The following is a 16530-nucleotide window of genomic DNA, read 5'->3' as shown; positions in this document are numbered from 1 at the left end:
CAATTGGTATCATTAAGTAGGTGTCTTTGAGGTTTATCCTCAACTATCCAATCGCCTGCTTGCGAAATGTCTCTCAACAGATGGATTCCTTCCATCTTGAAATGTCTGTATATAATGAATGCGCTTAAGTAAGTCTCTGAGGTTTATCACTGGTCTCCGTCTCTGCAGTACCTTCCCATACAAAACATTTTTTCGTCAATTTCTGGGGTCTTTGCCACACAGTTTGGTAGCTGGTCCTAGGGCATTCCGCCCAGAGTTTACTCCTGGCCTCTTTTGAGAGAGGTTTTCTAATCCTCCTCTTAATGTAGTTGGCAATTTTTGCGGGGGGCTCCCACTCTGCTGATCTGGGATGGATGAGAGAATGTAGGTCGAACACCTTGCTCGCTCAGAGCTTTCTTCTGACGTTTCGTCCCACTTCTCCTCGTCCATCAACTCGGAATTGGACTACTCATCCATATAACCTCTGCCCCTTCTACCAGATGGACTCTTTTCCCACCACTCTTCTTTCTACGTGGTGTTGCCCGGGGGGCCCGGGCGGTTTGCGGCTGCTGCTTGCATCCCTTGGGAGAACATCATTAAGTCATCCACCACGCTCCTGCCGTGGACCATTGTGCCTAGGCCTGCAATCAGTACCCTCTGGACTGCTTCTGCCTGGCTCGGCCCATTTACTATTGGTATGGGGTTCATCATATTTCTCACTGGAGGAGCTGTGCATATTTGACACAGGGATCTTGGGCCTGTTACCGTCAATGTGCAGCTCAATGCGGGTGAGGGGTTTACCTTATCTTCAGTTCTGCTTGGGTCCGTGCCTGTCTGTTTTGCTGAGCACTTCTGCTTTATGCTGCCAATCTTTGTTGGCTAAGTGAATAGTTTGTTTTAATAAAGAAATGTTATATATTGTTCGCACAGCAGGTGGCAGTATTTCACTTTGCTACTGCTTTTTTATCTCTTCCGAGTAATAATTGCCGGTTTGGCTCTGTAGCCATGTCTCCGGCACTCGTGTTGAGCGATCGATATATTCTTTTGCTCTAAATTTCCTGCGATTACTAATAACTAACGGTCTTCCCTCTGGACACTCTCCTCATGGAAATGAACTCGGGCTGGCGCTGGAATAGAATCCTGTCGCGCCTCTCCCTATTCCGCGTGAGAGAACCCCCTTCTCCTCAGTTACTAGGACGTTGGACTTCTGATATTCCGTTGCGCCTTCTCTCTGAGTTTTACACGGAACGTTCCGTCATAAACCTCTTTTAAGTTTACACACATGCCACAATAAACCATTACACTTCTCCATATGCATTAGACAGTCATTCAATCTCCAATATGATCATAATAAAAGAGTGCGTAACTGATGCTTGAGCAGCAAAGAAAGAGGATGGACAATGAGTTGGAGAGAAGGTTCTGGGACTGACAGTGAGAGGATTGGCTGGGCATGTCACATGGTTCAATTTAAACGTATCAAAAATGGGCTACAAAAAAGGACAATTTCTCTGGAAATGTAGTTCTTTATTGTGTGGAATTTTTAATATATTATTTGATGTTTTAATGCTGCTCGAGTTTTTCAGTAAAGAGAGAAAGCATAATCGGAGCCTCCGGTCTTGACATAGAACACCTTCTTACATTCTACTAAAACTCACGTGCAGTTTAATTGTCATTGATTATTAATTGATAGTCCTAAATATAATCTGGCACCGCATTGAGTCATTTACTGTTTAAACCAGTTAACAATGTACTTTATCGAACTTACTGTTCTAAACAATTGTTAGGCAGAATCCTGTGCAGTGCCCTTAGGGACCACTACACACAATTAAGACTACAGGGGCCAATACAAGTTTTACCTTTGGTACAAGCCTGTACTACTACGTTATAGTGGTAGCAGTAGCAGAGCAGCCAGGCTTATCTCAAGAGTATATGAGCAGTAGCAGAGATTACACAAAGGGACCACAAGTACATTTATTTTTAGACCATCAGTTATAAACACAACACCTCTATTAAACTGCAAACAAAACCACACGTTAAATATACTACAACTAAGCAATTCACTTTGTACAGTAAGTCTCAAGTTAAGTACCCTGTGTTTGAATGAACCGGTGTTATGAACAAAACACGATACAGCGGATACGGTTGCAATCACTTTTTGACAGTTCGGTCTACTAAATAAACGCGTATCCGTGACATGAAATGCTACCGGGGAAAAAACACACTTACCACCTGAGATACCCAGAGGGAGTTGGAGGCAAAAATCACAGGCAATATTTAGGATAGGTAGACAGTTTCGAGAAACACTCAGAAACAGGAGTTCAAAAGTCAAAGGGTCGGAGCCAGATTTAGATGACACCGAAGGTCTGTGCCGAAGATCACACCGTTAGACAGTTCACGATTCCGTATAGCCCAAGAGTACTTGAACATTGTCAATGTTCGGAAACAAAAGTTATAAGAAGGAGGGAAGACAAGGACGAGCCTTGGAGATGAAGAAAAGGTGTTCATCCAGTTTCCTCGAGTAGAACACAGTACCTTATTTCCACGATTCAGCTGCAGCCCTGGCAGTTGTTCCTGTTGGTTTCCCGCAGACCCACGATTCCTGGAGCTTCGTTGTGAAGGAGGAAGTCTGAAGGGGTTCTGCACCACACAGGGATGAAGCCGACAGCGACAACAAAAAGGTGTGCTCCTTAAAAAACAGGAGAGGCTCAGCAGGTGGCTATCCGGACCACTACAGCAGTGTGCAGCGATTTCGACCACTGCGGAGATCTCTGGCTGAAGAAGATGAGCTGGTTATCCCCACCAGGCTCATGGGAAGAAGACTCCGGACTGGATCTCCTCTTAGTCGTCGAAGGGTAGATAGCTCAGGACTGCAGCAGGGCTTCACTGGGACGGGGTAGTTGCAGCAGCCGTCGTTCTCTCCGCTTCTCTTCGGTTCCTTGTAGTTCCAGAGGCGACTCTGACTTCTAGCCCAAGAGACCTGCCTTTTATGCACAAAACCCCCATTCACACAGCCTGGCTGTCAATCACGCAGCAGGGGGGTTGTCCAGCCGGGACAACCACCTCAGCTAATCATGGCAAAGTGCGACTTGGGTTTACTAGGATACCCTGTGCAGGGAGTGACTACACCCCTCCCTCACATTCAGCCCACCTAGACACCCAGGCGCCTTGAGGAGGGCTTCTCTGCAGAAGCCCGCCAAAAAGACGATGAACAAAGAAGGCGAACCTAGTTTGCCGAGCAAAGGAAAACACGAGAAGGACTTTAACAAAAAGAAATGGCGAATAAACCCAACCAGAGCCAAAAGAAAGATGATTTGGTCAAGCGGGTTTATGTTCGAGGCTAATATAATAGCCAAGAACAGTACCACGTTTATCTAATATAATCGCGGTAGAAAAGTTAGGATAGATACCACTGCCACCAGCCAAGTCTAAATGTTAAAATAGCAAAACAATGCTCAGGGAAGGGGTACTGATTAGCCCTTTCCAGTACTCCATGCAAGATGGGGTGTACTGGGTCTGTGGTAAAAATGACTATGTAAAGTAAATGGCAACTTTACCTTTCTCTGTGGGACAGTAGTCAGCCCCAGCGAAATGGAGTCAGAGGGAAATCTAAAAGACAACCCTGGGTTACTACACTAAAGGTGCTGTGTAACCCGCACAAGAACAGGGGCACCTGGAGTGGTGTGCTCCAGTGCCCAAGATCACACAATGAGTAAAACACATAGGCCAAAACACAAGTAAGAGTGGAAAAAGATGTACACTCTTACCAGGTGGAAAAAATAAACTCCAGAAATCCAGCAAAGCTGCTGGGGGACTCACTAGGTGAGGGAAATTAGCTCTAGAAGGAGAATACTCCCTAACACTCGCCCTCCCCCCAGACTAAGGGACAGGAGGATTTAATCCACTCCTGAATGGTTCGCATACCTCTAGTCGGTTAAAAACATCCTAGAGAGACCATCAGCATTTTGGTGGTGACTTCCTGCTCTGTGCTCAATGGAAGAATTAAATCCTTGCAGGTAGATTGACCATTTGAGTAACTTTGGGTTTTCCACTTGCATTTGCATCAGCCATCTCAAGGGTTGGTGGTCAGTCTGAATGATGAAGGTAGATCCATACAAGTATGGTCTAAACCTCTTCAGTGTCCACACAATAGCAAAGCATTCTCTTTCTATTGTTGCCCACCTTGTTTCAGGATCCTTTAACTTCCTGCTGATGAAACAAATGGGGTGTTCCCTACCTTTCTCATCCAGTTGACATCAGAAGCATCAGTTTGTACAATGAAGGGTTGGTGATAGTCAGGAGCTCTTAGGACTGGGGATTGACAAAGGGCTTTCTTAAGACCTTCAAAGGCTTGATTGCACTCCTCATTCCACCTGACCTTCTTAGGAAACTTGGGAGAGGAGATGACATTCAAGGGAGAAGCTATGGTCCCATAGTTCTCTATGAAGTTCCTATAGTAAGACCTAGGAAGGCTCTTACTTGGGTTTGAGCAGTCGGGGTGGCCCAGTTTTGTACAGCTTGTACTTTGCTAGGCAATGGCCTTATTTCACCTCCTCCTACCTCATGCCCAAGGTAGCCCACTGAACTCTGACCAATTTGACATTTGCTTGCCTTTATGGTCAGATGGGCCTGTTCCAGAGCCTGCAATACATAACCTAGGTGTTCAATATGTTCTTTCCATGTAGGGCTGAACACTGCAATGTCATCCAAGTATGCCATGCAGAAGTCCTCCATCCCATTCAGAACTTGATTGACCATCCTCTGAAATGTAGCAGGTGCATTCTTTAACCCAAAAGGCATCACCTTGAATTGGTAGAGGCCAGCTGGAGTGGAGAATGCAGTTTTCTCCTTGGCATGGTCTGTCAGTGCTATTTGCCAATAGCCTGACGTTAGGTCAAATGTGCTGAGGTACTTGGCTGCACCAAGTTTGTCAACCAGCTGATCTGTCCTAGGCAAAGGATGGGCATCAGTCGTGGTGGCTGCATTTTGAGCTCTATAGTCCACGCAGAATCTCATCTCCTTGGATCCTGCCTTTGGTACAAGCACAACTGGGCTAGACCATGGGCTACTAGAGGGCTCTATAACCCCGAGTTCAAGCATCTTGTTGACCTCATTCCTTATGTGGGATCTGATATTGTCAGACATTCTGTACCCCCTGCTTTTGACAGGCAAACAGTCACCAGTGTGTATGTCATGCTGGCCCCAATGGGTCAAGCCTGGTGAAAGTGAGAACATGGAGGCAAACTGATTTAGCAGTAACTTGCACTCATCCTGCTGGTCAGATGTGAGACTGGAAGAGAGATTAACTCCTTCCACTTGCTCATCTAAAGGTAAGCCTCTGAGGAGGTCAGGCAGAAGTTCACTCTCCTCCTCTTCCTGAGCTGAAGCTAGAAGCAGAGCTCCTATGTCAGGTCTAGAGACTTAAGCCTTTAAACGGTTGGTGTGAAAGACTCTGGGAGCCTCCTTAGGGTTGCCTAAGTCCACCAGATAGTTCACCTCCCCAGGTTTACCAACAACCTTGAAGGGTCCTATCCTTTTGTCCTGCAAGGCCCTCTGCCTTGTGGGGACCATAACAAGAAAAAGCTGGTCTTGAGTAAACTCAACCATGTTAGCCTTCTGGTCATGCCAATGCTTGACCAGAGCTTGACCAGCCCTCAAGTTATCACTTGCTTCTGCCATCATGTGTGACATTCTCCTCTGGAGACCTATCACATAGTCAGTCACTTTGACTGGCTTGGGGGAAGGCACACTCTCCAACCCCTCCTTAATCAGGGCTAATGGACCTCTGACTGGATGGCCATAGAGAAGTTCGAAGGGACTAAATCCTACTCCTCCTGAGGGACCTCTCTATAAGCAAAGAGAAGGCATGGCAGTAGAAGGTCCCACTTTCTTCAAAGGGGTTCTTCTAAAGCACCTATCATGCTCTTCATAGCTCTGTTAAACCTCCCTACCAGCCCATTGGTTTGGGGGTGGTAGGCAGTTGAGAACTTGTAGGTAACTCCACAGGTTTTCCACATGGTTTGCATGTAGTGGGACATACAATTTGATCCCCTTTCAGATATCACCTCCTTAGGAAAACCTACTCTGGTAAAGATACCAAGTAGGGCCTTAGCTACAGCCGGGGCAGTAACAGTCCTCATAGGTATGGATTCAGGAAATCTAGTGGCATGGTCCACTACAACCAGGATAAACCTGTTGCCTGAAGATGTGGGAGGGTCAAGAGGACCAACAATGTCAATCCCCACCCTCTCAAAAGGAATTCCCACCACTGGGAGAGGCACTAAGGGTGCCACATTCTTGGACCCACTCTTGCCAGAGGTTTGGCAAGTGTGGCAGCTTCTGCAGAATTTGTCTACTTCTGTACCCATTTTAGGCCAGTAGAAGTGCAGAGATAGCCTTTCTTTGGTTTTCTTAAAACTTAAGTGACCAGCCAAAGGTACCTCATGGGCTAACTGCAGAAACTGGAGTCGGTTCACTAGAGGTACTACAAGTCTTTTGTAGTCTCCAGGGGTTGAGGCAGTTGGTTCACTGTAGAAGAGGCCATCTTCCCAGTGCAACCTATACTTCCCAGGCTCAGTCCCATTGAGCTGAGAAGTGTCCTGCTGGCGAAGACCTTCCAAGGTAGGACACTCTCTTTTTCCCTTGCTGAAATCTTCCCTGCTGGGTCCACCTTCTGCTTGTAAAGACTGCAGCTCAGGATGGTCAACAGGGTCAAGATCTCCTGCCAGTCACAGGTGTGACTTTGGAAGTCTCTGAGATGTCCTTCTGGGCACAGGAGTGCTTGCTGGTTTCTTGCTGACAGACATAGGTTTCACTTTTGTCTTTTCTTGCCCTACAATGGCAGTAAGTAAGTCCTGTGGACTTGAGGTGATAGCTTCCTCTATCATGTCCCCAGGAGAGCCTCTTAAGGTTCTCTCCCTTGCAGACCTTCTGAGCTCCTGCTTCCTTCTACCGGGGGGTCTGGGGGTACTAGACACAACTCCAAGAGTTTTAAGGTCATTACCCAACAGGAACCTCCCAGGTACGTTATTTTGCACACTTACAGGTATCCTGACAGTCGTGTCATTACACTGGATGAGAGCTGGTAACTGGGTATTACCTGGGATTGAGTTATAGACATCTAAGTTCTGTTGTTCCCAAAGACCCAAGGACACTAAAGAAACACTCGCTGAGACTCTCATGGGCTCATCAGCTAGTAGCTGAAAGTTTCCACTTGTCATAGGTACTTCATACACCTGGGAGAAGGCTAAGGAGACAGTGTTGATCCCTGAAGGTTTACCCTTGCACTTGGGATCTCCTTTCACATGGCCAGGCAATCCACAAACAAAGCATTTCCCAAATGCTCTCTGGATTGGGGGCTTCCTCTGACCTCCATCTGGTGTGCAACCAGGTGGTACACTAGCCTGATTCGGTTTACCTTGTGGCTTACCCTGGTTATGTTTGTGGCCCTCTTTTGGATTGGAATTATTGGAATTCTCCTGTTGTCTTTCTTGGACTGCCTTCCCTCTTCCTTCTTCTGAGTTGCCCCAGAATCCTTGTGAGTAGCCCTGTTGGCAACCCACAAGTCAGCAGCCTTGGCTAATTTCGTAGGATCTATCTCCTTTGAATCAGCCAAGTGTTGTCTAAGCTCAGGAGAGCAGGCATCAAAAATAGAATCCAACATTACAAGATTCCTCAAACCTTCATAAGTGTTCACTTTGTAACCCTAAACCCAACCATCTATGTTTTTCAAACAGTCACACACCCAGGTAGCCCAATGGGTACCATCATGCTTTTTGAGGGTTCTAAACCTCTTAAAATACTGGGAAGGGGAATTGCACTACTTACGTATGACTTGCTTTTCAAACGGATCTCCCTCAGTCGGGCTCGGACCCTCCTTTTACTATCACACACAGGTCTCCCTCGGTCAGGTTCGAATCCTCCTTTTACTTTCACACATTGGCCTCCCTCAGTCAGGGTCAGACCCTTCTCTTACTTTTCACACGGGTCTCCCTCAGTCGGAGTTCAGACCCTCCTTTCGTTCTCTTGCCAGAGTCAACCAAACAAAGCTCAACATTTTGTGAGCTTTTCACTTAATGCTCATCATCTCTTGCTTCCCTCACAGAGACTTCCGATTGGGCAATCTCACGTCGCCGGACCACCCTGCTACTTTGTATTTTGTATTCACAGTTCTTAACAATGGATTCACTTTCTCTTGCAGCTTATCAACGCGTGCGTTACCTTCATCACTAGCATACTGTTGCATGCATTTCAATTAAACACAGGCTTGCTTTGCTTTTCTCAACTTATTGGTCGTGTTAAGATGTTTCCGTCTTTCATGCCCTTGATGTAGGAGTCAAGGTTGTTACCACTGCCGCTTCTGCGCCTCCCCAACTCTGCCGTTCAGCCAGGAGGGTGGCTGGTAACCCTGTAGCACTCAGAAGAATCTTTCTCCCTTCCAGCTGAGCTGTCGTGCGCAATCCTCACGGCCTCGCTGCCTCTGCAAGTAGATGGCTGTGGGCGTGTTCTCCTTCCCAACACGCTGGCCCACTTGCTGATTACCAAAATGCATGTCTTTGAACTTCAAGTCCCACAATGCAGTGTTTTTATTTTGCTCCCACTTTGCCAGCTCCCCTAAAACAGCATTCCAGTGGTTGTGGGAGTTGCAGGGTTATAAAATGGGATGTTTCCTAAGGTCAGGGTCTCAACACCTGCCCCTCAAAGGCCTGGGCTTTCCTGTATGGCCCAGGATAGGAGCTCTGGCTTGGGCACTTCCAGGTAAACCCAGCTGCCCCTGGTTTGGCTCCCTGGAGTCAGAGCTCCCTCCCCATACTGCAGCCTTCCATGTACTCACAGGATCAGTAATTTGGCAGTTCTCCTTGCTCCAGGCCTTCCAGGGTTCCTCCAGCTCTGGTTCTTCACTCCTGGCCTCTGTGCTTCCACCCAAAGTGTGTCTGTGTGCTCCACCTTTTATACTGGCTGGGAGAGTTAACCAGGTGAGAGTGGTTGCCCTGCCTTGCCTGACTCAGCCTGTCCTTGTTAACGAGACAAGATGGAGACTGCCCAGATGATTTTGTGGTACAATGATTCCTATGGGAAATCTTCATTGCTCCAGGCTGTCTCTTCCTCGTCCCAGTGGTTTTTTGGGGAAAAACATGAGGAGGAATTATGGGACTTGTAGTATTCCCAAGGGTGATAGGAAATGGAGGAAATATATTATCAGGAGAAGGGGAATGAACTTGTTGTTGTAAAATATGGGATGATGTGTTTGTTCTCCTTTTCCTGGTTCTGCAATGCCTCCCATCGGTTTTGGTACCTGTTGGAATTGGGGAGGGGCAACGGGACAAGACTTCCAATAATCTATAAAGTTGGAGGAAAGGTCGGGTCGGTTTGTGTCAAAAAGGGGGGAATACCATGTCTCTCCCGAGGGTGTTGCTACCGTAATCCCCCCAGAAAAACCTGCCCAGGTGATCCTCCCTCGCTTGTCCGTCCCCAGGGTTGGGCTCCAAGCGCAATGGCCCTCCCAGGCCACCTGAACAAAGGATCCCGGGGTCTATTTTCTCACAATCGGGACATAAAAGCCAGGTGATACCTCGTAGCATCAGGTACACCCAGACTCTCTATATCATTCGGAAGCTTCAGTTTCCACAGCTTTAAACTTGGAGGCTTATGATCCTATAAAAATGTCTGAATCAAGCTCTCCAACTTCCCCATTAGTGACTTTGTGAGCGGGAGTGGGATCATACTCATGATATATGTGATCCGAGGTGTCGCTGTCATCTTTAAGGCATTCACTTTGCCTCCCAATGAGAGATTGGGTATTCCATTTCAACAGGTCCGTTGATAGTTTGTCTACAGCCAATTTCAGGTTAGTCTCCATCATATCTTTTATATCATTTCTCAGCCAAACTCCCAGATACATCTTAAAAGGACACAAATTGAACCATAGTTAGTCAAATTAGCCTAACTGCAAAAATTAGAACAGGACAGAGCCTCCGATTTGAGCCAGTTTATCTTGTAATGTGAAAAATTGCCCAATCTTTAAATGTGATCCATTAAAGAAGGTATCGAAGATGGCAAGTCCTGTAGCACCAAGAGGAGGCCATGACCCTACAGCCATAATTTCTGCATAACATCATGAAAGTTGACCCCGACAAGTCTATACCCAGATCTAATGGCAGCTGGCGATGGTTCCAGCAATAGAACAAAATGCAAGTGTGAAAGGGGACAGCCTTGACAATTGCCCCGATGCAGTTCATATTTAGTGGCGAGGATTCCATTGGTAATCACTTGAGCAGGTAGGCCTTTGTTTAAGAGCCTCACCCAGTCCAGAAATTCTGGCCTGAAGTTCATATTTTCTAGAGCCAAGAATAGGAAATACCAATGGACACGATCAAAATCTTTTTTAGCATCCAAAGAGATTGCTGCAGCACTAGTCTTCAATTTGTTGGCTTCAGATATTGTTGGCAGCTTCCACATATTTGTTGCTAAGTGTCTTCCTTTAACAAAGCCGGTTGGATTAGGGTTCACCAATTTTGGTAAGACCCCTTCCAACCTCCATGCTAAGGCCTTGGACAAGATCTTGCTGTCAGAATTTATGAGGTTTATAATTCAAAGGAAACCAAAGGAGGCTTCCCCTTTTTTTAGAAGAACAGATATTGTGTCATGTCTAAGAGTAGCTGGAAGTGTGCTTTGCTCTTACACGATCTAAACATGTCCCTCATCAGACTAAAGACACCATCTGGCATTTACTGATGACTTGCGACTTGTGATAGAGATTCTCATAAAAGGCCCGAAACTCTCTGCTTATCTCGGCAGGATCCTGTGTTATCCCTCCAGAGCTCATCTCAGTAGCACAGATTGCTCTGCTCTCACGGAGAGTCTTCAATCAGTGTGCTAAATAGGAATTACATTTTCTCACCTACCTCATAATATTTGCACTTAGTCTTAAAGAGTGTCCACTCTGCCATCCCACTGAAATGTTTATCTAACTTAATGAGTTTCCGTTTCTTATCATCTCTGGGATGCCCTCATCAGATCTTCCTCCAGATCTTTAACCGAGAAATTCAGAGTGTCTAGTTCAAGTTTCCTTTCCTTACGTTTGTGACTAGAGACTAGATAGTCACATCATGACACCTCGCATCACACATTTGAAAGCCTCCCATATAATATAAATCCCCACCGCGCCATTCATATTCGGACCTAGAAACTCCTCCGCCTCTAGAATCAACTGGTCCCTTATACCCTCATCCTCCAAAATTGTTGTGTTTATCATCCATGAGTGGGACATTTTATGCATTTAGTCCAAAGACATCTCCATTCTACTCAGAGCATGATTGGAAATCTGAATACCATCAATCTCAATATTGGTGAAGTTCTGAGAGACTAAGCCAGTGGTCAATGTATTGTAAATTCTAGAGTAAACGTCATGTGTACCTGAATGGAAGGTATAATCTCTCCTAGTTTGACGTTCAAGCCTCCAGATATCTAAAAGACTGAAGTCCCCCATTAGCAGTTTAAGTGCATCCCTTTCTCTATTCTTGCCATCACAGAAACTATTACCACGCCAAAAAAGAGAACCATATTAATATCTCAAGATGTTCTGTTCACCAGTATTTTGCAAATGAAGGCCATCCTCACCAAAAAACATGCCACTATTCATAGTTGAGTCATAAATACTGCACAACTTGATGGTGGTATTCGGGATTCTCAAAATCAACAAAACTAGCTGTCCCTCCTTATATTTATGTGAAGAAACTATCACTCCCAGTAAATCCTTCCTAATAAGAATCGTCACCCCTTTCGAGTTTGAGGAGTAAGACGAGTGAAATACCTGTCCCACCCATCCTTTGGAAAACTTTTCAGCCCCAGAGTCAACTAGGTGAGTCACAAGTGAAAGAGCAATATCCATCTTCAAATGACGCAAATGGGATAGGTTTTGTTTGTTTTTTAAATTGGATTATTAATACCATTCACATTGCAAGAGATTATAGTCAACACATCTCTGCCAAACGAGTTAAGACTCATAATGTTTCCACTTCCTGGCCTACCTATCAGTTCAATTGTATTCCCATCAACGAGAGGAGTATCAAACTTAAAAAAACTCCAAACCAAGTAACAGGGTTGCAACCCAATGCCGCAACCAAAAAATCTATTGTAGAAATAACCACTTCTGAGAGCAGTGCCCCCTAAATCCAGCTGAACATCCATATACATGCAGCCATTAAATGAATATCACTTTCTATAAAGTCCCTAATTTAGTACCATAATCTAGCCAATGACCAAATACCAGACAACTAAAAAGCAAATTTATAAGCCGCACAGTCACAAAAATAGTCTTCAAGACCGTGTATACAAGTGTAAGAGCAGTGAGCAATAGATATCAAATAATTCAATTGAGCAATCCCTGTACCAAAACACTGGACTGCAAATGAGTCCCCAAGAGAGCCAGCATTTTACTGGTGCTACTTAAAGCCGGTGCCTCGGTAGGGTTGCACTTGTGTTGTACTCTCCTAATTGCTTCTTATTTTAATAAAATTAGTAGCACCTATGTAAAATCACATTGGGTAATTTCACATTTTAAAACAGTGTGTGTGGATTGTGGCAGTTAAAGTTGCTCAATTTGTTCTGTAGCAATGGGTGAGAAGCTGAAATCGGAAGCACATCATTCTTCAAAATATGGCCAGACACTAGGGATCGTCTAGCTAATTTGTCTGCGATTGCATTTCTAATATCATCAGTTTTTTGTACATATAATACCACATAACGTTTATGTAGGTGACCACTAAAAGAAATGCAAAAGCATGAATTGTTGGGTTATTAGATCCCTTTATCTAATATATGAGTGGGTAGTCTGGCCAGCAACATAACATATATTGCAGACTTGTGACATGGCATGCCCTCCAGCTTTATCTAGTATTTCATTCTCCCTAGATCCATCCCAGGTATATCTCTAGCAATATTAAACATATCACAAAATCATATTTCATACTATTCCTAATATTCTTAATATTGTGCATAGTAAAACAAATGAGAAACCAAGGATACAGTCACATTACATTTCAAAAGCAAATCAAAATCAGAGCAGCCCAAAGCAATTATATAATCCATCAAATGAGCACACTTACCCTCAACCACCTACAGATTCCGACTGCACTCTTCATCGTTAACTAACATTTCCCCTGCACGTTATCAGCCCTCAGCAGCGAAGAGGGATACGGACCAAGCCGTGGGTCATGCGCCATAAACGAAGGTAAATAAAATTCAAATATTTACTAAACCATTGAACTGAAGCTCTGTGACGATACCATTTTAACCTTAATATTAACAATGTATTAAGCAACAATAATCCTATAAATACCACCTATGCTTGCGGTGCCCATGTTTGCGTCAGGTGTATTTTCCGGATGTGCATTACCTCTTATATTATTGGAATAGATTACATTTTAAAACCCTTTTCAGAGTGAAGAGCTGTGGAATTAGGCAGCCCATGCGAGTAGAATAACACCTCTGAGACTCACTCTCCCTTTGAGCTCTGAATGAAGGCATTTTGTGTCTTGTAATGCGGGAGTGTATGTAGATAAGGGGTTAAGAAGGAACGAAATACTAAGTGACAGCCACCTTTATCTAACCTGACACAGGAGCTACATTGGAGAAGCCCCTGCATCCATTAACCACCCAATAGCCTCCTCAGGATCCTCTGTGCTCCCGGTGCCTCCAGGCAGAAATAATTTCAGTATGGCCGGTTTAACAAAATCAGCTTTAACATGTTGGTCCTTTGCCATCTTCTTCGCCTCTCTGAATGCCTTTCTCTTAATCAACAGCTCATTGGGGAAATATGGAAAAATGGTGAGAGGCTAATTATCCATCGCCGCCTTCAGGACCCTTTCCTTGGCACTCATCCGTGTAAAAACCATCACAACCTGACGGGGCTTGTAAGTAGTAGATTTCCCAATCATCTGAAAGCAAAGTACCAGGGCCATATAAACCAGTCAAAACTTGTGTAACATGATCCCTCAGAGTCTTATAACCAGAAACATTTTCAGAAGGCCCACCAACCTCCGATTGAACATCTTGCTCTTCAATTCCAGCGGCATGTTTTTAGCTCACACTAGGGGCAATTCACTCTTCATTTCATTGTATGCTCTGAGGAGGCCCGCGAGATCAGTGGTTAAGCCCTCAGCCTCCTTCTCAACGTTGCTGACACTGTTCTCCAAGTGTGAAACCTTAATGGGACGGTCTGCCAGGGAGGTTTTCACATCTCCCACATCTTGAGCCACTTTTAATAGCAGAGAGTTGATGTCCTTGGAGCGGGTGGCCTCCACCATTTCTGGATTGGATTTCTTAGGGATTGGATTGTCTGCTGTTTCACTCTTTTTGTTATTAATGGATGTTCAGTATCTATTATAAATATCTGTGGTTAAGGAGGACAGGAGCTCCAGGTCCGAGCTGCTGCAGGTCACCGAACATTCCGGAATCCTTGTTGTGGCACATTTAATTACAATTTTCTTTTTATTTAATCGGAAACCTCTGAATATTGCTTTGTTCTCATGCATGGTTTTCTGAGGTTCTATTCCATGGCACAACAGTTTGTGCTCATGGTCTGTCACAATTATCATGGATGCTTTTTCCTCAGACATGGGGCCTGATCACGAATTTGGCGGTAACCCTTAAATCCGGCGGTAGCGCTATTACCGCCGGATTTAAGGGTCCGCCAAATCAGGACTTCGGCGGATTTCGCCCCAGCTCTGAGCTGGGGGAAATCCGCCGAAAATGTGCGCTATTACCGCCGACGGAAAATCCGCCAGCAGTAAGAGTGCGAAAATTCCCCATTGAGCCCAATGGGGATGGGGCATTCCCGAATGGGCTCAATGGGCAATGGGGATTAACATTACCGCCGAACTCGTGATCCGACGCTATTAGCGCCGGGGAGTTTGACGGTAGGGCTAATACCGCCGGCGTTACCACCAAAGTCGTGATCAGGCCCCATTTTAAGGGCATCTTTCGATTCCACAGTACTACTGTGGGGCATTGTTTCTACTGAAAGCCCTTGATTTTGGATTGTAGTATTTCTCCTGGTACAATATACTTTATGCTGTTTCTTTTAAAAGACAGGTCAGTATATGAAGGGTGGGAATTACGTCTACTGTGGTTCAGCGTTTGAGGAGGCAGAATTGGGACTATGACCCACTGGGGTCCATGTTGCATACATTTCTTAAGTTGAATCCACCACACTTCCACTCAGTTTCACAGAGTCATTACTTCATCTAATATCCTTGGTAGTTCAGTACCACAAGGTCTGTTCAGAGTCCTGGTGGTAAGTAATCACCAAACTGATTTTCTTAAGGCGATAGAGGTCATCAGCCTACTCTGAAAATTATTACGCACCACTAATGGGGCTACTGGAGGCTGGCAAGGAGAGGACTGTACACAATGCATGGGACTTGAATATGCATCCATCTACCTACATGACCTCTTTTTCTTCATCTTATATTCATTGCAACCCAACTCAAACGAACACCAGCACAACCATTTCTAAGCCAACTCAGCCCAATGAAAACCAACTCAACCAGAACAAATTGAAACCCAACACACAACCACCCAACCACACCCTAACCTCAAGAGCATACTTACTTTTTAAGAGAGTTTCCGTGAAGCAGACTTTTCACCTTTATACATGCCCCTATATTGACGTTTTCTGGAACGACAAACGGTCTGCAAAACACAAATTGCATACTATTTCAAATTCTCTTTAAGAGTGCAAGTGTACATTTCTATTACTGAGTATTCAACCCATGTCAGACCACAGCGCAATTAGTTATTTTCAGTTACTTCATTTTATAACTGCACATATTTACAGGGCTTTTACAGAGGCTTTTGATCTGTGGGTTTGCATGGCTTAGTAGATGGTCTAATCTTAATGTATGTAGATATTATTTCAGAAAAGGAAATATCACCATCATATATGACAAACCTATGCAAATTCAGAACAATGCTCTTACCTTATGTGTCCATAACACAATACATGAATCCTTCTATAATACATCCTCTACTTGCTCCCCTCTAAAATCCATGCAAATGCACATCCATGCAAGGTGCGAGAACACATGGGAACTCATTGCAGCTTTGGCGTTAATGGTTGCATTTGTATATTCTGTCTGTTTTTACTAGCCAAGAAATTATGGTTCTGGTAGTACTTACCGCATGCAGCATTCCAAAGGAATACCACATGCAGTAATTGAAGGTGAAATATCTCATATTTTGTATCCAACATTTTTTTGTAACTCTCCACTGAAAATGTTACACATGTGACAGAATGCCTTCAGGCATGGCTGTGAACGACCTGGCATTTTGGGAATTAAGGAACATAAAATGATGCAGGTCATTGTGTTTCTGAAAGGAAGATGCACCTGATTGGTGTGCTGAACACATTTCTGCCACCAGTCGTCACCGGCAGGCGGAAGCCGGCCGTGTCTCCAAGGGCCGTGCTTGTAAGGGCCTGTCTGTGTCTGTCGGTGTCAGGCATGCCGACGTCCGGACCCCCTGCTGTTTTAGAGCTCTCCAAACCTGTGAGCA

At 45.0% G+C, this 16530-nt stretch overlaps 1 protein-coding gene across 1 annotated transcript in view; it reads right to left on the bottom strand.

The window, feature by feature from the left end:
• Positions 1-16530, bottom strand: part of LOC138567694 (alpha-2,8-sialyltransferase 8F-like) — a 333692-nt gene that overhangs the window by 142847 nt on the left and 174315 nt on the right. The window contains exon 2 of the mRNA XM_069646164.1: positions 15589-15669. Coding sequence (XP_069502265.1) covers positions 15589-15669 — 81 coding nt within the window. The remainder of the gene's footprint in view (positions 1-15588; positions 15670-16530) is intronic.

Source organism: Ambystoma mexicanum, chromosome 1p, assembly GCF_040938575.1.
Source record: "Ambystoma mexicanum isolate Mex_15411 chromosome 1p, UKY_AmexF1_1, whole genome shotgun sequence".
NCBI lineage: Eukaryota > Metazoa > Chordata > Amphibia > Caudata > Ambystomatidae > Ambystoma > Ambystoma mexicanum.
This window is presented reverse-complemented; position numbering and strand designations above follow the sequence as displayed.